The sequence below is a fragment of the Oncorhynchus tshawytscha genome, unplaced genomic scaffold, assembly GCF_018296145.1.
Source record: "Oncorhynchus tshawytscha isolate Ot180627B unplaced genomic scaffold, Otsh_v2.0 Un_contig_27_pilon_pilon, whole genome shotgun sequence".
NCBI lineage: Eukaryota > Metazoa > Chordata > Actinopteri > Salmoniformes > Salmonidae > Oncorhynchus > Oncorhynchus tshawytscha.
The window spans coordinates 70,186-96,376 of record NW_024609711.1 but is presented as its reverse complement, the minus strand read 5'-3'; the positions used below and the strand labels follow the sequence as shown (position 1 = coordinate 96,376).

At 42.1% G+C, this 26,191-nt stretch overlaps 1 long non-coding RNA gene and 2 gene segments (V, D, J or C); all 3 read left to right on the top strand.

Moving 5' to 3' along the window:
- The first annotated feature begins 21,667 nt into the window (after positions 1-21,667).
- On the top strand, positions 21,668-22,276 carry LOC121845607. The segment is given in 2 exon segments: positions 21,668-21,710; positions 21,807-22,276. Coding segments are annotated over 2 exon segments (363 nt in total).
- A 325-nt stretch (positions 22,277-22,601) lies between these two features.
- On the top strand, positions 22,602-24,450 carry LOC121845610. Its single transcript, XR_006082653.1, has 3 exons — positions 22,602-23,137; positions 23,228-24,128; positions 24,258-24,450. It is a non-coding gene; the product is annotated as an uncharacterized LOC121845610 (long non-coding RNA).
- A 790-nt stretch (positions 24,451-25,240) lies between these two features.
- On the top strand, positions 25,241-25,841 carry LOC121845609. The segment is given in 2 exon segments: positions 25,241-25,356; positions 25,447-25,841. Coding segments are annotated over 2 exon segments (393 nt in total).
- The last annotated feature ends 350 nt before the right edge of the window (positions 25,842-26,191 follow it).

The following is a 26,191-nucleotide window of genomic DNA, read 5'->3' as shown; positions in this document are numbered from 1 at the left end:
AGTACAGGGTAGATTCACCATCTCCAGAGATGACTCCAGCAGTAAGCTGTACCTACAGATGAACAGTCTGAAGAGTGAGGACACAGCATTGTATTACTGTGCCCGATACACACACAGTGAGAGAGAGTGTTGAGAGAGCTGTACAAAAACCACTTCCCCATTCAACACAAGCAGCATCAATACCCTCAGATTAATGTTGTAGAATGACAATGTTCACAAGCACAGCCATAATTGAAATAATTGTGTTCAAGATATTAGGATTACTAACAATGCAATAAACTATCAATGTCATATGTGCCACAACCAAGGCCTTTTCTAACCCCCACCATGTTCTACTACTATTGGGAGTTATTTTATTCCTGCAAATATCACTTGTCGCTCGACGCCTCTCACTCTCTCCACCTCTCTATTATACAAACAGTCTCTCATTTTTTGTCCCATAGTACGTCCCTCCGAGTCCTGGAGAGGAAAGAAGTGCAATTCCAGAGAACCAGTTCAGCTTCAACACAAACCATGTTCAGTGCATCTCTACTGCTGCTGCTGGCAGCTGTGTCCTGTGAGTCTCTTTGGATCTGGGGGAAAAAACACATTAATGAAAATTGAATTAGACTGATGTAATTTGACACTATTTGTAGCTTGTAATTATCTCTTCCTTCTTTCTCTTCCCAAAGGTGTTCACTGTGAATAACTCACTCAGCCAGCCTCTATGACTGTTCTGCCAGGTCAACCACTGACCACCTCCTGTAAAGTCTCATACTCTTTATCTAGCTATTGGACAGCTTGGATCCGACAACCTGCAGGGAAAGGACTGGAGTGGATTGGGCAAATATATACTGGAAACACAGTGTACAAGGATTCACTGAAAAAAAGGTCAGCCTCACTTTAGACTCCTCTAACAAGATAATGACTATAACAGGGCCGAACCTGCAGACTGAAGACACAGCTGTTTAATATTGTGCCTGAGACTTACAGTGATACAAACCAGGGCCAGACATGTACAAAAAATCACTCATCCTTTAAACATTTGGAGTTACATGTATCAATCAGGTGGGGTGATATTAACCTTAACAAGTCAAATCCACGATGGATTGATTCATTTAGTTTATACTACGTTGGTATCTTTGAAATGATAAAAAAAGATTTGCTTCGACATAATATATATGTTTGCTCAATATATAGCTCCAACCTTCTACATAATATAATATTTAACCACAAGTTCCAACCTCACAAGGTACTGTCGTGACATTGTATTAGTTAATGTGACGACTGTTGCTCATCAAATAATTAAAGGTTTCTAATTGCGTGATTAACTGAATCAAGCAATTATTAACTCATTAACCTGGGGAATCATGGGAAAATTAGTTTTATTGAGTTTCTATTTCCCAAATTAACTCAAAGAATATCAGAATATCGATTTTACAACAGCCGCTAATTAATCAGTTACCTCCACAGTCTCGTTCTGAACGTCGCATAATCCGGGAATCTGCACGGACCCGGGTCTCAATGAGTTCGTACCACAACAATCTTAGTTGAGTATTCATTTACTAGAAAGCTAAAATGATGATAAAAGATACGCAATCACAAAAACACATTCTAGGCTATTGATTAGAACCTATTATAACCTTTTGTGACTAGGGGACAGTATTTTCATTTTTGGAAAAATAACGATCCTGTAGTAAACGGGATATTTTGTCAGGACAAGATGCTAGAATATGCATATAATTGACAGCTTAGGATAGAAAACACTCTAAAGTTTCCAAAACTGTAAAACTATTGTCTGTGAGTATAACAGAACTGATGTTGCAGGCGAAAGCCTGAGAAAAATCCAAACAGGAAGGAACTCTTATTTAGAAGGCTCTGCGTTCCTATACGTCCCTATTAAGCAGTGAATGAGATATCAACCAGATTCATTTTTCTATGGCTTCCCTAATGTGTCTAGTGTCACAATACATAGTTTCAGGCTTTTATTTTGAAAAATGAGCCTGAACGTCAACATTGCGTCAGTGGTCAACTGAAGTCTCTCAGAGTGTTTGGTGCGTAAAGGACAAATGTGGCCATTGTTTCTCTCTATCCTACTAAGAAGCCACCAGTCCCGGTTGATATATTATCGAATAGATATTTGAAAAACACCTTGAGGATTGATTATAAACAACATTTGCCATGATTCTGTCGATATTATGGAGCTAATTTGGAATATTTTTCGGCGTTTCATGACTGCAATTTCCGGGCGATATCTCAGCCAAACGTGAAGAACAAACGGAGCTATTTCGCCTACAAAAATAATATTTTTGGAAAAAAGCAACATTGGCTATCTAACTGGGAGTCTCGTGAGTGAAAACACCCGAAGCTCATCAAAGGTAAACGATTTAATTTGATTGCTTTTCTGATTTCCGTGACCAAGTTACCTGCTGCTAGCTGGACAAAATGCTATGCTAGGCTATCGATAAACTTACACAAATGCTTGTCTAGCTTTGGCTGTAAAGCCTATTTTGAAAATATGAGATGACAGTGTGATTAACAAAAGGCTAAGCTGTGTCTCAATATATTTCACTTGTGATTTTCATGAATAGGAATGTTTTCTAGGAATATTTATGTCCGTTGCGTTATGCTAATTAGTGTCAGTCGATGATTACGCTCCCTCATGCGGGATGGGGAGTCACTAGAGGATAACGGACCAACACACTATGGCGCGTGTTACTCAAAATGGGGATTTAAAAGAGAGAAAAAGAGAAAGTACACAAGAGAAATATACATTTGGGTGAATTTGTCAGCTATGCTTATTCTAACCCTAGCCTTGCCCCAAACTGCCGCTCTTATGGGTCAGAATATAATGATGTAATTATGTGGGGAAGGTCTCCGTGGATCCTCCGCGTGGACTGTTCAGGCTGCTCAATGACGCACTTCTCCGGTGCAATTCTCTGGTTGTCCTCACGATATCAGTGTCCTTTTGGCTTAGGGTTCTGTTCCCTTGCCCTTGCTCTGGAAAGGCTCTTCTGAGGACAGACAGCTCTGTAGCTCAGAGCTCACAGCGTAGGAATGAAACAGTGTAGATACCACCATTTGATGGGGAGTAGAGGCTAGGTGGTTCGACTTGAATTCACCCGCTTAGACACAGCTACTCATCCATAGCTTGGGTAGAAAAATATGTCTTTGTCTTCAAACTTGTGTTGCGTTTTGAGTTCGTTGACTTTATTAGACCTGCAGCTTGGGCCACTTAGTCTTATCTGTTAATTCTTCACTCACAGGTTTTATACCCTCAGGTCAGAAGTGGGCGTAATCGCCTTTAGGGCAATTCTCTGGGCGTACCAAGTTAAGAGCAAGGTCTAGATTTTACTCAAATCCAATTTTAGACAAAACTTCACATTTCATCTTTACCAAAACATTCTCTTTGATTTGGACATTTTCCACACAGCGTACTATGTATAAATATCAAACATATACTTGGAAAACTCTTCACGTTACAATGTTTTGATAATAATGTCATCTATTAACCTTTAATAACAAAACAAAAATGACGTACATTTTCATATTCCATCTATCGTCATGACCACCATTGTGGCTGAGGGAAACCATTGTTCCAAAGGGCCTTTATTGGATGTTTAATGTTCTGAGGGTGGTTCTCCATATTGAGGGGACACGGGAATGTTGTGTGGCCTAATATTTACCAGGGTCGTGAGGGGTGTCATGACATTGGCCTGGGGGTAGGTTTATGACAGTCATAAATACCTCTTCCCCCCTTTTTCCTCTCTCTACCCTGCTGATGTTACATTTGCAAAACCCTTGGTTAACATAGAGATTCTGGGAACATCAGAAGGTGGGGAGAAAATGAACTATATTCTGGTAATCCGACCAATTGAACATATGCGGTGGTACTTAATGAATATGATGTCAGCTCGGTTGTCATCTGAGACATTCTCATCAATGATAAGATGACATAAACTCTACAATGGAAAGTCTACACATCAGAGTTATCGGATTCACATGGAATTGTTGTTCAATTTAAATGTTTGAATATTAAATTATTCATGATGGGATGAAATGTGATTTTAGCTTCTAAAATGTGAGATTTGGGTTTTCATAAAATAGGGCTCTGCTCAATCAGTGGCCCGCCCCTGTGAAGGGACATGGGCTATAAAACTTTTCAAACACGCCCTCCTCTCCCTTCCTATATAAAACCTTGATGACAATATAACCTCCTGTACCGAGGACAACGGTCCGATGTCAGAATGGTTCAGATAATAACTGCAGAACGAAGCTAACATCAGCGTGAGCTTTGGTTGAGAATGGCATGAACTTTGAGCTCTTATTCACTACAGAAGTGATACCTCCTAGCCGTTAAGTTAGCAACAGCAGATGCAAACGAGGGTTAGGAAGGAACAGACAGAGTATCCAGTCTATCACACAACGACGTTACTACAACGTATCCAATTGACAACCAGAGACATTCTTCAAAGGACTTGGTTGGGCAACACGGCCTTCCATCTACCACCAACCTACCGAAGCGCAGCTCAGAGTAAATATTTATTGCATTTTCCTTTTCCAAATGGACGGTAATTTAGAATGCATAAGATACTGTATTTACGATAGCACAGCTTCGCCCTTTGTTCCTCAGTCTTCCCGCTCTTTCACTCCAACCCAGCCCCTTTTCTTTTGTGTAACAAGCTGTCACATCTGTTCCGCCCGCTAGGGACGTTTTCCTTTATGGCGTAATTTTTAATCAAGTTATGATTTAATTATGTGTATGTGTAATTATGTGTGATTAGTTAGGTATTTAGTAAATAAATAATTAAACCCAATTTTGTATTGCTGATTCAACTTGTTAGCCAGGGTTCATGCAGATAACCAAGAATTTACAACATTCAGATGAGACTGAATTAAGATGATGATTAATATTGACTGCTATTGATGTAAAATATTACTAGGTCTTTAATAGTTTATTTGGAAGATAACAGCTCTATAAATATTATTTTGTGTTGCCATACTTTCTAGTTAATTACATTTACATGATTAGCTCAATCAGGTAATATTAATTACGGAGAAATTATTTTATAGAATAGCATGTCGTATCACTTAATCCGGCATAGCCAAAGGCACAACATTGGAGCCCCTTAATATGAATCTAAAATAGAATGACGCTTTCACTTTGATTCAGCCTGTAGAAAATGTAAAAACATGTTACATAAAATACCAAGTTATTTTACACATTTTTGGAGTGTTAAAGACAAACATTATTGTGTGTGTGTGTGCTGAAGATTCCCAGCCTCCGTGTTGTTCGCTGACGTAGTCAGTGGGTAACATAAGCGAATACATTTCTGTATGAGAGCCGAAAAAGCTAATTCTAGAAATCTGAGAAATAGAGCGTTTGGCCAAACGCAGGGCTATTTCTGCCTGGCGCGTTTCAGACGCGGGTAGGCTCTGTCATTATTAATTTCTCGAGCGAGGACAAAGAGCCAGCCGAATGAAATTCAGGAGATATAAGCTTGACCAGCAATATATCTCTGTCTCTCTCGCAAGTAGACCAAGGTGCACTTCGCTGTTTACCGCGTGTTCCGGATAAAACATCGTCAAAAATCGCAGAAAAGGGTTTGAACATAATACGTTATAAGTAAAACCTTTCCCTTGCCAAGGGAATCCTATGTGCTGCATTTACAGGCACAAAGGAGGGTTTAGCTTGCATGCTAAAGCAAACAAGGGAAAATAGCTATTTTGTTTTCTTGTGCTACATTGAAATTCCTCCGCCTTGCGGAACGGAAGTCCCACCCCAGGTAGTTCCATTTGAATTCAGCGTGTGAAATCATTGACCGCTGACCAGGATATTCGTTAATGAAGAATTATTCAGGTCACACTCAAGTCATTACTTTTGATATCCAGACGGATATCAATGTCTTATCCAATTGAACTAATAAGTGTAAATCTGGCAATTTACATTCTGAAATAGATATTTTAAATAATATCCAAATTGATGAGTTTTCTAAATAAGACATTGTACTTTTTCCAAACTAACCTAGATGAAGAAACTTCTCAGGTTAATTAAAGTTTAATTCCCAAATAACCTATACAGGCTGATGTATCATTCAATTGATCAATCAGTAAAATTTGGTTTTTGCAAAAACCATTCAGTAATCCAGTACTGACAGAAGCCCCGCCAAGCGGGAATCCCATGTGGTTTCGGCCTTATAAGGAGAAGTGCACCAGTGTTGAATGTTCCCAACATTTGATCTACTGTTTACACTTATGATATCTAATCAATGGAGATTGTATGGATTATTGTCTCATTCAATTTAATAAGTGAAAATAGTTGAACATACCTTAATGTTCTTCCAATCAAATGAGACACTTTTAAACTTCTCATATTAACCTGGATGAAGCAACATCTCAGGTTAATTAAAGTTTAATACCCAGATAGCCTACCCAGGTAGGATTAATCATTGGCGTTGATGAATTAATTCAATTTGCTTTTGCAAATTCATTCACGTCCAACTTCCACATGACTGGTACGGTACTGATGGTTCGTCAACATCTATAAATAGATTACTCTTGTCTTTGCAGCCTCCAATGAATTCCAAACCCAAACTTTGAAAAAAACAAACATCTTTCCTCTAAATGTATCACCACCTGGTATGGCAACTGCTCCGCCCACAACCGTAAGGCTGAGGGTAGTTCTAATAATGTGCAAGCTATCGAAGGGGGGGGGGTCACCACTCCTCCACTAATTAGTGAACCTCCACCCATAAAATGATTGGCAGGGTCTACAGTCAATCACGGATTACAAAAAGAAAACCAGCCCCGTCGCGGACCAGGATGTCTTGCTCCCAGGCAGACTAAATAACTTTTTTGCCCGCTTTGAGGACAATACAGTGCCACTGAGAAGGCCCGCAACTAAAACATGCAGACTCTCCTTCACTGCAGCCGACGTGAGGAAAACATTTAAACGTGTCAACACTCGCAAGGCTGCAGGCCCAGACGGCATCCCCAGCCGCGCCCTCAGAGCATGCGCAGACCAGCTGGCTGGTGTGTTTACGGACATATTCAATCAATCCCTATCCCAGTCTGTTGTTCCCACATGCTTCAAGAGGGCCACCATTGTTCCTGTTCCCAAGAAAGCTAAGGTAACTGAGCTAAACGACTACCGCCCCGTAGCACTCACTTCCGTCATCATGAAGTGCTTTGAGAGACTAGTCAAGGACCATATCACCTCCACCCTACCTGACACCCTAGACCCACTCCAATTTGCTTACTGCCCAAATAGGTCCACAGACGATGCAATCTCAACCACACTGCACACTGCCCTAACCCATCTGGACAAGAGGAATACCTATGTGAGAATGCTGTTCATCGACTACAGCTCGGCATTTAACACCATAGTGCCCTCCAAGCTCGTCATCAAGCTCAAGACCCTGGGTCTTGACCCCGCCCTGTGCAACTGGGTACTGGACTTCCTGACGGGCCGCCCCCAGGTGGTGAGGGTAGGCAACAACATTTCCACCCTGCTGATCCTCAACACTGGGGCCCCACAAGGGTGCGTTCTGAGCCCTCTCCTGTACTCCCTGTTCACCCACGACTGCGTGGCCACGCACGCCTCCAACTCAATCATCAAGTTTGCGGACGACACAACAGTGGTAGGCTTGATTACCAACAACAACGAGACGGCCTACAGGGAGGAGGTGAGGGCCCTCGGAGTGTGGTGTCAGGAAAATAACCTCACACTCAACATCAACAAAACTAAGGAGATGATTGTGGACTTCAGGAAACAGCAGAGGGAACACCCCCCTATCCACATCAATGGAACAGTAGTGGAGAGGGTAGTAAGTTAAGTTCCTCGGCGTACACATCACAGACAACCTGAATTGGTCCCCCCACACAGACAGCATCGTGAAGAAGGCGCAGCAGCGCCTCTTCAACCTCAGAAGGCTGAAGAAATTCGGCTTGTCACCTAAAGCACACAAACTTCTACAGATGCACAATCAAGAGCATCCTGTCGGGCTGTATCACCGCCTGGTACGGCAACTGCTCCGCCCACAACCGTAAGGCTGAGGGTAGTGAGGTCTGCACAACTAAAATTTGATTTGGATTTGATTTGATTTGATTGATCTCTGGCCTCAGCAGCGATACCAACCTTAATTTTGCCATTAAGCGAAAAAACAGCCGGAATTGCGAACTCTCTCCAAAATCAACCATCAAACACAGGCTTTGTGACGGTTCTCCCCACTTTTGCACTGATGTATCACCATAAAAATGTGGCATTGGTCCAAGCACGTGCCAGACATGGCTAACATGAGGGGACAGGTGGAGAGAACTGAGCAACTATTGTCAAAAGCAGGCAATTAAAACATTCTGCTCGTCGAGGAACTGCATTTGAAATCTGAACAATTAAATGTAATTTCAAATACTTATGACGATGAACGAGCACAAACTCTTCAACAAAATCGTGGTCTCCAGGAACAACTCGACTTAGCCTGAACTACATATGATGTTGTCCACTCCAAACTAGATACATCTGTTGAGTTATCTACAAACAGGAGAGCGCAATTTGATATCATGCAGGCAGTTTTGTTGAATGTTACTTAGAGTAACACGGTTCTACTCAAAATTCTGCAGACCAAAGAAAATCAATTGATGAACACAATGACTAAGTTGGATGACAAATAAGCAGAACTCATTGAAGTCACTGACCAAATGAATGATGTGAGAACTCGCATGATGAAGATGGAAATCTTGATTTCTAAGCAAGCGGAAGAAATCTCCTCACTGAATCTCTCGCTCCGTACTCAAGACCTCTATCTGCAAACCATGACAGATAAGTTTGAGACCGAAAGGAGCAAGTGCGACACTCACGTGTCCAAAATCAGTACTGTAAGCACTCAAGTGGACTCTGCAATGCAGCAGAATACCACCCTTAGGTACCATCTGGAGGAAGTCCAGAATGGTCACGCTCTACATCGTGACTATCCTCCAAGCTACCGGAGCCCGGTACTGAAAGGAGTGAAAACGATAGGTTTCAGACATTGCCTCCATCATGTGTCCCTCAGTCTTCTCCTCTTGGCCATTCGGCACTGAGTAATATGGCGCCTCTTGGCCAACAAAGCCAGAGCTTGGCTTCTCCTCTTGGCCTTTCGGCCCCACTTTCCCCACAGGATGAAGCCAACCCTCTCCGCCCGCTTGACGCGGAATACCTTGGCAAACTTGTCAAGATTTTTCCCACCTTTGACCCCGTTCCAGGTCAGCCAAATGATACTGAGACGTTCCTAGCTGACATAGAGGACGCGTTGGATGGCTACCCGAACGCTACGGGTTCTGAAAGGGTTTACCTATTGAAGCGAACGTCGAATAGACACGTGACAAGGTTCATTCGCCTACAACAGCAACACATGCTAACTGACTACCCTAAACTTTTAAATTAGAATTCAGTGGTTCTGCAACTCACAAACACGATAGGTCACTGGTTAACACGGTCAAACAAGCTCGGAACGAACACCCACAAGCTTACTATCATAGGCTTCGTTATATCCTTCCTGTTTGGCCCTGTCTGGGGGTGTCCTCGGATGGGGCCACAGTGTCTCCTGACCCCTCCTGTCTCAGCCTCCAGTATTTATGCTGCAGTAGTTAATGTGTCGGGGGGCTAGGGTCAGTTTGTTATATCTGGAGTACCTCTCCTGTCCTATTCGGTGTCCTGTGTGAATCTAAGTGCGCGTTCTCTAATTCTCTCTTTCCCTCTCTCTCTCTCTCTCTTTCTCTCTCTCGGAGGACCTGAGCCCTAGGACCATGCCCCAGGACTACCTGACATGATGACTCCTTGCTGTCCCCAGTCCACCTGGCCGTGCTGCTGCTCCAGTTTCAACTGTTCTGCCTTATTATTATACGACCATGCTGGTCATTTATGAACATTTGAACATCTTGGCCATGTTCTGTTATAATCTCCACCCGGCACAGCCAGAAGAGGACTGGCCACCCCACATAGCCTGGTTCCTCTCTAGGTTTCTTCCTAGGTTTTGGCCTTTCTAGGGAGTTTTTCCTAGCCACCGTGCTTCTACACCTGCATTGCTTGCTGTTTGGGGTTTTAGGCTGGGTTTCTGTACAGCACTTTGAGATATCAGCTGATGTACGAAGGGCTATATGAATACATTTGATTTGATTTTGATTTGATTCTTTCAGCCTACTTTGGCCTACTCACTGAAACAGGCATGGAAGACCTGTTACCATTTAAACAAATGTTCCTGTCGAACATGTATCCTACCTTCATTACCTACTTCGGCCCCGCCGCCCACGTTGGCTTGCCTATCTTACAACTCAGAGAGCTTGCAAGCACAGCTTTTAAGGCATCAAATGTTCGCAACGCTAAGAGCCCTGACCACTCGGTTTTGAAGTTTGACCAGGAGCACTCGCTCCAGTTAGAGGTTGCATTATCAGGTATTGGAGCGTTAACTAACTTGCCTAATTAAAGGTGTAACAAAAAAAATATATACTTTTTTTTTTTAAATCGGCCAAATTGGTGTCCAAAAATACACCGATTGTTATGAAAACTTGAAATCGCTCCTAATTTATTGGCCATTCCGATTAATCGATCTACCTCTAATCTGGATTACTGGCCTTTGCCTGCCTTGATCTGTCATTTTGCTTTTCCCTGTACTAGTAATAAACGTTTGTTACTTTGACACTGTTCTCATCTGCATTATTCGTAGCCGTCTCTTTCCCATCCCAAAGCGAAGCTGGCACTTTGACCGCTCTCAAACAACTCCATAAGGCCGTAAGCAAAGAAGAAAATGCTCACCCAGAAGTGGCGCTCCTAGTGGCAGGGGACTTTAATGCAGGCAAACTTAAATCAGTTTTACCTAATTTTAACCAGCATGTCACATGTGCAACCAGGGGGAAGAAATCCTAGACCACCTTCACTCCACACACAGAGATGCATACAAAGCTCTCCCCCACCCTCCATTTGGCAAATCTGACCACAATTCTATCCTCCTGATTACTGCTTACAAGCAAAAACTAAGCAGGATGTACCAGTGACATGCTCAATACAGAAGTGGTCAGATGATGCGGATGCTACACTACAGGACTGTTTTGCGAGCACAGACTGGAATCTGTTCCGGATTCATCCAATGGCATTGAGGAATACACCACCTCAGTCATCGGCTTCATCAATAAGTGCATAGATGACCTCGTCCCCACAGTGACTGTACGTACATATCCCAACCAGAAGCCATGGATTACAAGCAACATCTGTATCGAGCTAAAGGCTAGAGCTGCTGCTTTCAAGGAGCGGGAGTCTAATCTGGACGCTTAAAAGAAATTATGCCCTCAGAGGAACAATCAAAAAAGAAAAGTGTCAACAAAGGATTAAAGGGCTACACACAGATATGGAATTTTAGATAAAGGAATGTTCTGGGAACCTGGGATACAACATGTAGAATATGTTTGATGGTTTTTCTTTAATTTGTCGAATATAGTAAGAAACATTACTGTGAAAGGGTGGTATGACTTTTGACCTCTATCATGGCTTTCCTTTGTGGTCTGATCAGCCTCATGGGAGGGCCATTTGGATAATGAATTTAAGGTCATTTGTAATACTGATTTTAAGGTGGCTTAAGTGTTCATTAAAAGAAAAATGTATTCTAATCATGCTGTGCTTTGGTCTCCTCGTTATAATGAACGTGACAGCATCATTATGAATGGTTTAACCTTTAATCACTGTTATTTAGTCAGCATCATTATGAATGGCTTAACCTTTAATAGCTGTTATTTAGTCAGCATCATTACGAATGGTTTAATCTTTAATAGCTGTTATTTAGTCAGCATCATTACGAATGGTTGAATCTTTAATAGCTGTTATTTAGTCAGCATCATTACGAATGGTTTAATCTTTAATAGCTGTTATTTAGTCAGCATCATTATGAATGGTTGAATCTTTAATAGCTGTTATTTAGTCAGCATCATTATGAATAGTTTAATCTTTAATAGCTGTTATTTAGTCAGCATCATTATGAATGGTTTAACCTGTCTGTTGAATACCAGGCGTCCAGCCCTTTTAGTGCATTTGGATGTTCATCATTTCTATCACTAAAATAACAAAAAAAAACTTTCACTAAATGTAAAAATCTGCTTTTAAACTTATTATAAACATTAAACAACTGTGAATTTACATGTACATGTCTGATATTCATTCTAAAATATGATTGCAGAAACATTTATTAATTATTTTCGTTATGTACTGTAAAACGCTTTTCAGACAGTTTATCTCAAATTCCCAGGATGTGTCTATTTTGACTATGACAATATGACCTGAGGGAACAATGGATTCATGTGACACATCTTTGTTGTTTTTGTACAGGTCATGCTTTGCTTCACACCACTGTGTGTCATTATATCTGACACAGTAATACACAGCTGTGTCTTCAGTTAGAATTCTCTGCCCTTCTAAAGTGACTATGTTGTTGGAATCATCTTTGGAAATGCTGAACCTGCTTTTCAAGGAATCCTTGCAGTTTCCATCTGAGTCACCGATCCATTCCATAGCTTTATCTACAGGATGTCTAATCCAGTCTGTGGTATAGCTATCATCACTGATAGAATACCCAGAGACCTTACAGGTGATGCTCTGTCACGCCCTGGTCGAAGTATTTTGTGTTTATCTTCATTTATTTGGTCAGGCCAGGGTGTGGCATGGTTTTTTGTATGTGGTGTGTATGTATTGGGATTGTAGCTTAGTGGGGTGTTCTAGTTAAGTCTATGGCTGTCTGAAGTGGTTCTCAATCAGAGGCAGGTGTTTATTGTTGTCTCTGATTGGGAACCATATTTAGGCAGCCATATTCTTTGAGTGTGTCATGGGTGATTGTCCTTAGTGTATTTGGTCCTGTCTCTGTGTTAGTTTACGCAAGTATAGGCTGTTTCGGTTTTCGTTACGTTATTTGTTTTATAGTGTTTGTATTTAGATTCGTGTTACGTTTATTGAATAAACATGGATCGCAATCTACACGCTGCATTTTGGTCCGACTCTCCTTCACACCTAGAAAACCGTAACAGAATCACCCACCACCAACGGACCAAGCAGCGTGTCAACAGGCAGGAGCAGCCCAAAGAGGAGATGCGCTCTAAGGATTTCTGGACATGGGAGGAAATCCTAAACGGAGAAGGACCCTGGGCTCAGCCTGGAGAATATCGCCGCCCCAAAGAAGAACTGGAGGCGGAGAAAGCAGAGAGGCGCCGGTATGAGGCGGCAGCATGGCGACTCGGAAGGAAGCCTGAGAATCAGCCCCAAAAATTTCTTGGGGGGGGGCTCAGGGAGAGTGTGGCAGAGTCAGGAGTCAGACCTGAGCCAACTCTCCCTGTTTATCGTGAGGAGCCAAGGAGGAGACCAGAACCAGAGCCGGTGTTGGAGGTGAGCGAAACAGAGACTGTGAAGGAGTTAATGGGGAAATTGGAGGAGAGAGAAATGAGGGAGTTGCTGTGTTGGTGCTTTTTGCATGGAATTCGCCCGACGGAACGTGTCGGGGATTTGATGGCACCTGGGTTAGCGCTCCATACTCGTCCTGAGGTGTGTGTTAGTCGGCTGGTGAAGTTGGTGCCAGCCTCACGCACCAGGCCTCCTGTGCACATCCCTAGCCTTGCACGTCCTGTGCCAGCACTGCTCTCAAGATCTCCAGTACGCCTTCACAGTCTAGCCCATCCTGTGCCACCTCTACACTCCAGCCCTCCGGTAGCAGCTCCCCGCACCAGGCTTCCTGTGCGTGTCCTCGGTCCAGTACCACCAGTGCCAGCACCACGCATCAGGCCTACAGTGCGCCTCGCCTCTACAGCGCTGCCGGAGTCTCCCGCCTATCTAGTGCTGTCAGAGCTTTCCTCATCTCCAGCGCAGCCAGAGTCTCCCGCCTGTTCAGCGCAGCTAGAGCCTTCCTCCTCTACAGCGCTGCTGGAGTCTCCTGCCTGTTCAGCGCAGCCAGAGCTGCCAGTCTGCATGAAGCAGCCAGAGATGTCAGTCTGCATGAAGCAGCCAGAGCTGTCAGTCTGCATGGAGCAGCCAGAGATGTCAGTCTGCATGGAGCAGCCAGAGATGTCAGTCTGCATGGAGCAGCCAGAGCTGTCAGTCTGCATGGAGCAGCCAGAGCTGTCAGTCTGCATGGAGCAGCCAGAGCTGTCAGTCTGCATGGAGCAGCCAGAGCTGTCAGTCTGCATGGAGCAGCCAGAGCTGTCAGTCTGCATGGAGCAGCCAGAACTGTCAGTCTGCATGGAGCAGCCAGAGCTGTCAGTCTGCATGGAGCAGCCAGAGCTGTCAGTCTGCAAGGATCTGTCAGTCTGCAAGGAGCTGTCAGTCTGCAAGGATCTGTCAGTCTGCAAGGATCTGTCAGTCTGCAAGGAGCTGCCAGTCTGCAAGGAGCTGCCAGTCTGCAAGGAGCTGCCAGTCTGCAAGGAGCTGCCAGTCTTCAAGGAGCTGCCAGTCTGCACGGAGACGCCAGAGCTGTCAGCCTATATGGAGCAGCCAGAGCCGCCAGTCAGCCAGACTCTTCCAGATCCGCCAGTCAGCCAGACTCTTCCAGTCGGCCAGACTCTTCCAGATCCGCCAGTCGGCCAGACTCTTCCAGATCCGCCAGTCGCCAGACTCTTCCAGATCCGCCAGTGGAGACTCTTCCAGATCCGCCAGTCAGCCAGACTCTTCCAGATCCGCCAGTCAGCCAGACTCTTCCAGATCCGCCAGTCGGCCAGACTCTTCCAGATCCGCCAGTCGGCCAGACTATTTCCAGATTCCAGATCCGCCAGTCGGCCAGACTCTTCCAGATCCGCCAGTCGGCCAGATCCGCCAGTCGGCCACTCTTCCAGATCCGCCAGTCGGCCAGACTCTTCCAGATCCGCCAGTCGGCCAGACTCTTCCAGATCCGCCAGTCGGCCAGACTCTTCCAGATCCGCCAGTCGGCCAGACTCTTCCAGATCCGCCAGTCGGCCAGGATCTGCCAGTCGGCCAGGATCTGCCAGTCGGCCAGGATCTGCCGAAACCACCAGCCAGCCAGGATCTGGTAGATCCATCAACCTGCCTGAGCTTCCTCTCACTCCTGAGCTTCCTCTCACTCCTGAGCTTCCCCTCAGTCCCAAGCTGCCTCAGTCCCGAGCTGCCCCTCAGTCCAGTGGGGTTCTGGGTGAGGACTACTAGGCCATGGTCGGCGGCGAGGGTGGACTATCCAGGGACGCGAGGAGAGGGGACTAAGACATTGATTGAGTGGGGTCCACGTCCCGCGCCGGAGCCGCCACCATGGACAGACGCCCACCCAGACCCTCCCTATTGTTTTGAGGTGCGTTCGGGAGTCCGCACCTTAGGGGGGTTCTGTCACGCCCTGGTCGAAGTATTTTGTGTTTATCTTCATTTATTTGGTAAGGCCAGGGTGTGGCATGGGTTTTTGTATGTGGTGTGTATGTATTGGGATTGTAGCTTAGTGGGGTGTTCTAGTTAAGTCTATGGCTGTCTGAAGTGGTTCTCAATCAGAGGCAGGTGTTTATTGTTGTCTCTGATTGGGAACCATATTTAGGCAGCCATATTCTTTGAGTGTGTCATGGGTGATTGTCCTTAGTGTATTTGGTCCTGTCTCTGTGTTAGTTTACGCAAGTATAGGCTGTTTCGGTTTTCGTTACGTTATTTGTTTTATAGTGTTTGTATTTAGATTCGTGTTACGTTTATTGAATAAACATGGATCGCAATCTACACGCTGCATTTTGGTCCGACTCTCCTTCACCACAAGAGAACCGTAACATGCTCAAAGATTCTCCAGGTTTTACAACCATTGAGCTTGGCTGGGTGAGTTCCGGGTCAACAATGCCGCACACACCTGGGGAGGCAAATCAAAATATACACTAATATTCATTCAAAACATAGCATGTTTTGCTTTCAAACTCCTAATCCCTTGAAGGAACTCACAGGAGGCAGCTAGCAGCAGCAGAGATGCAGGGAACAGAGTTTGTGAGGAATCTGAGCTGATGGGAACAATACTTATTTCCTCCAACTGAGTGAAAGAGAGGCTCCTTTATATACAGAGAGGGAAATGTATTTGCATAGATGTCAAATATTTAGGATTAAAGGAGAAGTACAGTAAATACATCACTAGTTTCACAGTTACATGTTAAGTAGAACAATAATTGGTTCTGTTCTGCTCATTGTTTACCGTATATTACAGTATATACTTGGCCCATTAGTCTTTTTAGTTAACAGCGAAAGTCTATCAGTCTCATCTACTGAACAAAAATATTAAAACAACATGCAAAGATTTTACTGAGATACATTTCATATAAGTAAATCAGTCAAATGAAGTAACTGAATTAGAGGAGGCTGGAACTGGAACATGCTGTCGTACACGTCGATCCAGAGCATCCCAAACGTGCTCATTGGGTGACATGTCTGAGTATGCAGGCCATGGAAGAAATGGGACATTTTCTGCTACCAGGACATGTGTACAGATCCTTGAGACATGGGGCTGCGCATTATCATGCTGAAACTTGAGGCGGATGAATGGCACAACAATGTGCCTCAGGATCTTGTCAGGGTATCTCTGTGCACAAACATTTTCAGCGATAAAACGAATGTGTTCGTTGTCCGTAGTTTATGCCTGCCCATATCAAAACCCCACGCCACCATGGGGCACTCTGTTCACAATGTTGACATCAACAAACCGCTCACCCACACAACGCCAAACACGTGGTCTGCGGTTGTGAGGCCGGTTGGACGTACTGCCAAGTTCTCTAAATTGACATGGGATGCGGGTTTATGGTAGAGAAATGAACATGAATTTATCTGGTAACAGCTCTGATGGGCATTCATGCAGTCAGCATGCCAATTGCACATTCCCTCAAAACTTGAGACATCTGTGTCATTGTGTTGTGTGACAAAACTGCACATTTTAGAGTGGTCTTTTATTGTTCCCAGCACAAGGTGCACCTGTGTAATGATCATGCCGTTTAATTAGGTTCTCGATATGCCACACAAATCAGGTGGATGGATTATCTTGGCAAAGGAGAAATGCTCACTAACAGGGAAGTAAAAACATTTGCATACATTTTTTTGTGCGTATGGAACATTTCTGTTATCTTTTATTTCAACTCATAAAACATGGGACTCACACTTTACATGTTGCGTTTATATTTTTGTCTGCAGGCTGAAGACACAGCTGTGCTTTCCACCACAGTGATACAAACCAGCAGCAGACCTGTACAAAACTCAATATATTATACAGTATATTTATCCCAGGAGGGGCCAAGCTCCCAACCATTGATAATGATGCTGACTAAATAACAACTATTAATAAAGGTTAAACAATTCACACTAATGCTGACTAAATGGCTATTATTTTGAGTGAGTTGAAATTAATACATTATAAACCTTACCATAAGAAAGGCTCATAATGTACATGTTTGTAACAATTATAAAGCATTGTACCTGCAAGATTTAGGTAACATTTTGTAATTCTAAAGAATAATGTAATGTTATAACATATACTACTTTACAAAACAGTTAACTGATTGTTAAAATATGTTTTAATATTTGAAGAATTAATATATATTTGTATGATCACCTAACCACAACCATCTGAATCTGTTGCTATCCTCATAGAGCAGGTGTGTGGTACTGGTGGGAGGATTTTGTTATGGTGTGTATCACTGTGACTATATGGGGGCCACAGTGATATTACATCGTACAAAAAACCCTTTGCTTCTGTATGAACACATCAACACTGAACAGGTCAAATTAACACCCTCCACAACAATGGTGGTTAACCTTTAATAGTGTTATTTAGTCAGCATCATTGTGAATGGTTTAACCGTTTGCGTGTAGGGGGCAGTATTATTGTTTTTGGCTAAAAAACGTACCCATTTGAAACTGCCTATTTCTCAGCCCCAGAAACTAGAACATGCATATAATTGTCAGGATAGATAGAGATAGAGAAAACTCTAAAGTTTCCAAAACTGTCAAAATATTGTCTGTGAGTATAATAGAACTGATATTGCAGGCGAAAACCTGAGGAAAATCCAATCAGGAAGTGCCTCTTATTTTAAATCCTCTCTGTTCCTATGCATGCCTATCCTCCATTTAAAGGGATATCAACCAGATTCCTTTTTCTATGGCTTCCCTAAGGTGTCCACAGTCTTTAGACATAATTTCAAGCTTTTATTTTGAAAAATGAGCGAGAGAGATCCCATTGTGTAAGTGGTTAGGTGGGGGCTCTCAGAGTGAGTTTTGCATAACAGAGTAAAGCAGCCATTCTTTCTCCCGGTCCTTTTGAAAAACCTACCTTCCCGGGTTGATATATTATCGAATATATATTTTAAAAACAACATGAGGATTGATTATAAAAAATGTTGACATGTTTCTGTGGACATTATGGATATTATTTTGAATTTTCGTCTGCGTTGTGGTGACCGCTCTTTCCTGTGGATTTCTGAACATAACCAAAATACCTCCGTTTGTTTGTCGCGTTATGAAAATGATCTTTATGGAACAAATGGAACATTTTTGTGTAACTGGGAGTCTTGTGAGTGAAAACATCCGAAGATCAAAGGTAAACGATTAATTTGATTGCTTTTCTGATTTTCGTGACCAAGCTACCTGATAATAAGTGTACTTAATGTTTTGTCATGCGTTCGATAAACTTACAAATGCTTGGATTGCTTTCGATGTAAAGCATCATTTCAAAATCTGAGACGACAGGTGGATTAACAAAAGGCTAAGCTGTGTTTTGCAATATTGCACTTGTGATTTCATGAATATGAATATTTTTTAGTAATATTATTTGACTGTCGCACTATGCTATTCAGCGTTGCTGATGACAATTATCCCGCTACCGGGATGGGGTGCGTCAACAAGTTAACTTTTAATAGTTGTTGTTTAGTCAGCGTTATTATGAATGGTTTAATAGGGGGCAGGATAGGGGGCAGCATTTTCACTTTTGGATGAATAGTGTGCCCAGAGTGAACTGCCTCCTACTCTGTCCCAGATGCTAATATATGCATATTATTAGATTTGGATAGAAAACACTATGAATTTTCTAAACCTGTTTCAATGATGTCTGTGAGTATAACAGAACTCATATGGCAGGCAAAAACCCGAAAAAAAATACAACCAGGAAGTGGGAAATCTGAGGTCTGTAGTTTTTCAACTCTTTGCTTATCCAAGATACAGTGGACATGGGGTCACATTGCACTTCCTAAGGCTTCCACTAAATGTCAAGTCTTTAGAACCATGTTTGAGGCTTCTACTGTGAAGTGGGGGAGAATGAGAGGGGATTGAGTCAGAGGTCTGCCAGAGAGCCACGACCTGGTCAGGCGCATTCACATGAGAGGTAGCTTGCGTTCCATCGCAAAGTTGTTTTGTTCGATAATGTCCATTAATTATGTCCAAGTAGCTACTTTTGCTAGCACGCGCGGGTCCAGGCGAACGTCGGACGAAAACGTCAAAAAGTTATTTTACAGGTCGAATAAACTTGTCAAACTAAGTAGAGAATCAATCTTCAGGATGTTGTTATCATAAATATTCAATAACGTTCCAACCAAAGAATTCCTTTGTGTCTACAGAAGTAATGGAATGCAAGGCGATATCATGTGGAATGCGTGTGACCCGAACTGGCACTCTGCCAGACCACTGACTGAAACAGCTCCCATCCGGCCCTACAGCACAGTAGAGGCTTCATTCAACGTGCTATAGACTCTTGACATCTAGTGGAAGGCATAGGAAGTGCAAACAGATCCATATCTTACTGGGATTTGAATATGCGGTGAGTTGAAAAATCGACCAACCTCAGATATCCCACTTCCTGTTTGGATTTTCTCTGGATTTTGCCTGCCATATGAGTTCTGTTATACTCACATACATCATTCAAACAGTTTTAGAAACTTCAAAGTGTTTTCTATCCAATACTAATAATAGTAATAATAATTTAACATCAATCCCCTGGCCCACCAACACTACAGAGGAGACACATCATACTCTTAATTATAACCATAATATACATGATTACTTGAAAAACATACAATTTACATGACATCTTTTCAAGATAACTGTACAAATATCCTTATAAACCTTCAACTGAAAACTTTATAGCCTTTAATAATCAGTTGACAATGGCAAATAACTCCCAACAGGATCAATAATTTCTTCAATCATTCAGTGAAAACAAACAATCTCTAGCAGCTAAAACCATTTATTTATATGTCTTTCAATTTGATGAGCTTATTTGCATGAAACAAAATGTCACATTTCAGCAAACAGAATTAGTACAATATTGAATATAGATATATAGGCATTGTTTGAAGATCTATATGACACCAATCTCGATGGAAATTATCAAATCAACTTGATTGTAGGTAAACAACACGCTCCCCACCTCTCATCTGGCCGTTAATGATAAACACATACCAGATTTTTTTACAGGGTCGTTAGCAATTGATTTTTAACACTGATGAGTATGCAATTTGATTTTTTTTTTGATAAGGGTAAAATATTGGGATTGCTAAAAATTGTTCTATGGCTGTTTTTCGAAACATTCTATAGAGTTCCATCCTATAAGTGAGGCATCAAAAGTCAATAGGGTTCACAGAGGGTTATCTGACATTCTCATCCCTGCATACTGTACTTACCTTCTTATGCAAATTACACATAGCTTTCTAACTTAACTATTTCATCTCACTCCCTCTGGCTTTTATAAAACAGTATCTCTGTGTGAATCAGATACAGGTATCTCTCTGAGTCCTGGAGAGTAAAGAAGATAAACTCTCACCAGTTCAGCTTCAACACAAACCATGTTCCCTGCATCTCTGCTGCTTCTTTTGGCAGCGGTCTCCTGTCTCTCGGTATTTGGGTGTTTAACAGACTTATAACATGTTTAAAGGAATATAGTATGTAATTAATGCTTACATAGCATTAAAATAGCGCTAGTTTTGAGATTTTGAGATTGTTTCTTAACAGGTGTACAATGTGGTCTTAGGCCAAGTTCAATTGTTATAAAATCTGGAGAGTCTTTGGTAATCACCTGTTAGGTCTCTGGGTATTCTCTGACTGATAGCACCAACCTCTATGGAGTATCATGGATCCGGCAACCTGAAGGCATTATACCAAAGTGAACTGGGAACATATATCACGATGCAGGCACAGCTTACAAAGATTCACAGCAACACAAGTTCAGCTTGACCAGACACTGAGAGGCACAGTGGCTTTAATATGACATAGTCGGCAGACTGAACACAAGAGCTGTCTATTACTGTTCTCAATACCACAGCGATACAAACAAGCCCCAAACCTGTACCACATAGCCATGAGTAGGAAACACGTTTAATCATATTGTATTTTCCCGACCAGAAATACTGGTGTCCTATTATTATATGTCTACATAGTAAGTAATTATCAAATCATTCCCCTGTACATTTCACTCTACATGGTGTTATAATACAATGAAATGATAATATGAGTGTTTTGTTTTTAAAGTAATGGACCAAGTATTTATCCTTGGAGGACACGTCATTACATTCTGATCCTGATTCTGTGCATAACATGTCACAATGATACAAGTTGTTTAGTTCCTCCTTTTATAACTCTTTCACTCTATGCAAAGCAACTCTCCTCTCGTGTACAAAGAGGAATATCTCGATCACTTTCACTGAGTTCAGAAGTGCAGTTACCATCAGTTCAGCTTCAACACAAACCATGTTCCCTGCATCTCTGCTGTTGGTGCTGGCAGCTGTATCCTGTGAGTTTTGGGGGACTGATACATCAACATTGGTGTACTAGGGAGTAATAGAGTTTTGGAAATTTAATTAACAAAATGTTTGGTTTTGTTTTACAGGTGTGTTCTGCCAGACTGAGCTCACACAGCCAGGCTCTATGATCCTGCAGCCTGGACAGCCTCTGACCCTCTCCTGTCAGGTCTCTGGGTATTCAGTAACCAGCACCAGCTACTGTACAGGTTGGGTACGACAGCCTGCAGGAAAAGCACTGGAGTGGGTTGGAGAAATGTGTGGCAGTGGTGGCATATACTACAGTGATAAGCTGAAAAACAAGTTCAGTATCTCCAGAGACACTTCCAGCAGCACAGTGACTTTAACAGGACAGAGTCTGCAGACTGAAGACACAGCTGTGTATTATTGTGCTCGACGACCATGGTGATACAAACCAACACCGAACCTGTACAAAAACTCTATGACATTCATATGAGTATAAACACTACAACACAAAATTGCATATCAGTTAAAACACATACAGTGGGGAGAACAAGTATTTGATACACTGCCGATGTTGCAGGTTTTCCTACTTACAAAGCATGTAGAGGTATGTCATTTTTATCATAGGTACACTTCAACAAAAATCCAGAAAATCACATCTTAATCCCTGCTGCAGTGTGTGCAAACCTGGTCAAGAACTACAGGAAACGTATGATCTCTGTAATTGCAAACAAAGGTTTCTATACCAAATATTAAGTTCTGCTTTTCTGATGTATCAAATACTTATTGCATGCAATAAAATGCAAATGAATTACTTAAAAATCATACAATATGATTTTCTGGATTTTTGTTTTAGATTCCGTCTCTCACAGTTGAAGTGTACCTATTATAAAAATTACAGACCTCTACATGCTTTAAGTAGGAAAACCTGCAAAATCGGCAGTGTATTAAATACTTGTTCTCCCCACTGTATACGTTACACACAATTACTAAATTACTACAATTCCTTAGCAATGACACTCCATCCATTAAATCTATTCAAAGTATTAGTATCACGCTCCCCTCTTCGTTTGTTTGGTGTATTCTGGCTATGTATGGAAAGTGCAGATGAACTAATAATTCCTTCTTTAAGCCACTAGAGGGTGAGCTAGGTTAAGGTGAACTGAATGTTTTTTTTATAGTAAGGTAGCATTATACTGTAATCCATTTCCCCTTACTAAAATGTAAATGAACTTTTTCAGTTCACATGAAGCTGTTCTCTGAATCTCCATATGCTCTCTGTGTGATCGTACCACCTTGTGAGGAGGAGTCAATGCAAAACTCTGACCTTTTCCATCACTACTCACTGCAGAGTGAAGGAGAGGGACTGAAGCTCTGACTAGACTGAAGAGTAGGGACACACCATAGCTTCTGACTGTTCATGATGAAATATTCTATTGATTTATAGGCTTGACAGGTGAACACTTTAAGTTTGGTTTTATGTAAACATGCTATTATTTGAGGTTTTTAGTCCAGGTATTATCTCTATGTTGCTTTATCTCCACAGGTGTTCATGGTCAGACACTGACTCAGTCTGACTCAGTCTATAAGCTGAAGCTTATAAAACCTGGAGAATCACACAAACTGACCTGCACATATGCTGGATTTGGTGGCAACAATTTGAATTCTTGGATCAGAAATGCTCCTGGGAAAGGACTGGAGTAGGTTGCAGATATTACCAGCAGTGATGATGGCAGCACTTACTACTCCCAGTCAGTTCACCATCTCCAGAGACAACAGCAAGCAGCAGATGTATCTCCAGATGAACATTCAGAACACTGAAGACTCCGCTGTTTATTATTGTGCTCAAGAGACACAGTGACACAGGAGGCAGCAGCACTGTACTAAAACACACTGATCTTAGTATGAAAGTCTCTAGCGGGACACAGATTAGGCTTAATTAGGCTTCATCTGTGTCTGGGAATCTGGCCCTTGGATTATATGTTCCACTCATGGCATCAACAACACACATTGGTTAATATTTACCATGTTATACACAGGTTATAATCCAAATATAAATATTTAATGGGCCGAGTATAGATCCTTGAGAGACACAAACATTTAGAGTACTATATTCTGTAACATTTCAAAAAACATTGACGACAATAATAATTGTGTTGATAGTAATAACATAATTGAAACCAAGAGAGAGTACAAAGTTCACTCAAATTTCAGTCAGTGATACAGGTTGATGCAGTTTATAACAATCATACACAATCTGTTTTTTTCTTCATGTTCCTCATATACCAACCCCCTTCACCTCTATGCAAAGAAGCTATTTTCTGTATATGAGGAGGAGTATCTAGAAGTCCTTCACTCAGTTGGAGTAGAGAAGAGCATCTTCCACCAGTTCAGGTCAACACAAACCATGTTCCTTGCATCTCTGCTGCTATTGGAAGCTGCATCGTGTGAGTCGCTCTCCATTTGGGGGGAAAGAAATACACTAATAAATAATTAAGGAATATTTTTTCAAAAGCCTAACAAATTACTAATGCCTAGTTACTTTGGATATTCATCAATTGTAACATTTTTCACAGGTGTGCACTGTGGTTTTGAGCTCATCCAGCAAGGGCCAATGGCCATAGAACCTCCTGCAAGGTCTCTGAGTACTCTTTGACTAATGATAACTACACAACTGCTTGGATCCGACGGCCTGCAGGGAACAGACCGGAATGGTTGACTCATATTTGGGGTGGGGTAACGATTAGATTCAAAGATTCACTGAAAAACAAATTCAGAATTTCCAAAGACCCTGCTAGCAACATAGTAACTTTATCAGGTCAAAGTCTGCAGACTGAAGACACAGCTGTGTATTACTGTGCGCGGCTCCACATTGATACAAACCAAGGCCAGACCCGCACTAAAACCCTTAGCCCATTATGAACATAACATGTATGTTAGCTCACAGACATACTTATACTAATGTCACAGTATTAGGGCAGAATAACATTGATATTCAATCATGATATTATTTAGTAGCATTCTCCTCTTTTATATTTGCCTCTTTCCATTGTTTATTTCTGACAGCAGGGTGACTAAACATCCCTAACCAGGCCACTAGCCACTAGAGGGCGAGCTAGGTTAATTGGATGGTTGTTATGGCATGAAGTACCGCATATTTGCATGCTTGTTTGTACAACATGTGGTGTTTATTGGGTAGTCAGCATAACTATGAATCCAGTATGTCCAGAATTCACATTCTAATGGAGAACTTTGTCAAAATACCCTATACTACCCTATAATGCCCTATAATACCCTATACTACCCTATACTACCCTATAATACCCTATACTACCCTATACTACCCTATACTACCCTATACTAAGACAATTTAAGTCATTGTTGTAAACCTTTAATCACATTATGAAGGAAGTTAAATACTTAACAATCATCTAGACATACAACAGGGTGCCTCTTGAGCAGTGAAGTAATCCATGGACTGTATAAACTCTATTTGATCTTTCCACCCTGTGAGGAGGAGTCAATGCAAAACTCTGAGTTCTTCCATCACTACTTATCTCACTGCAGAGTGGATGAAAGGCACACTGACTAGACTGAGAAACTCAGACACATCATACTAAGAGTTCATCATGACATTTACTACAGTGTTTCTTCTGATGATAATAGGCCTGACAGGTGGAAACTTTAAGATTGTTAGAAGAATACCTTCAGATTGTTATGTGAGGTTTTCAGTCCAGCTGTTAACTCTGTTACTTTCTTCAACAGGTGTTCAGAGTCAGACATTGACTGAGTCTGGACCAGTGGTTAAAAAGTCTGAAGAATCACACAAACTGACCTGTACAGCCTCTGGTTTAGATATAAATGGCTACTGGATGGCTTGGATCAGACAGGCTCCTGGGAAAGGACTGGAGTGGATTGCAGCTATTACTGGCAGTGATGGTGGCAGCACTTACTACTCCCAGTCTGTTCAGGGTCGGTTCACCATCTCCAGAGACAATAGCATGAAACAGGTGTATCTCCAGATGAACAGCCTGAAGACTGAAGACTCTGCTGTTTATTATTGTGCCAGAGACACAGTGACACATGAGGCTGCTGCTCTGTACAAAAACTAATCAAACACTTCTCTCAAGTTAAATCAAATCTTATTGGTCACATACATTTGATTAGCAGATGTTATTGCGGGTGTAGCGAAATGCTTGTGCTTCTAGCTCCGACAGTGCAGTAATATCTAACAAGTAAAATCTAACAAATTACACAATATATACCCAACACACACAAATTTAAGTAGAAATAAATTAAGACTATATACATATGGAAGAGCTATGTCAGAGCAGAACAGACTAAGATACAGTAGAAGAGTATAGAAAAACATTATATACATATGAGAAGAATAATGCAAATATGTCAACGTAGCAGTGTGATGTTGTTCCCTAGAATTTTCACAAAGTTGCACACAAGGACCAGTTCAAAAAGTCCAGGTCAAGAGGGGATGTTAAGGATCTTGGTTCCC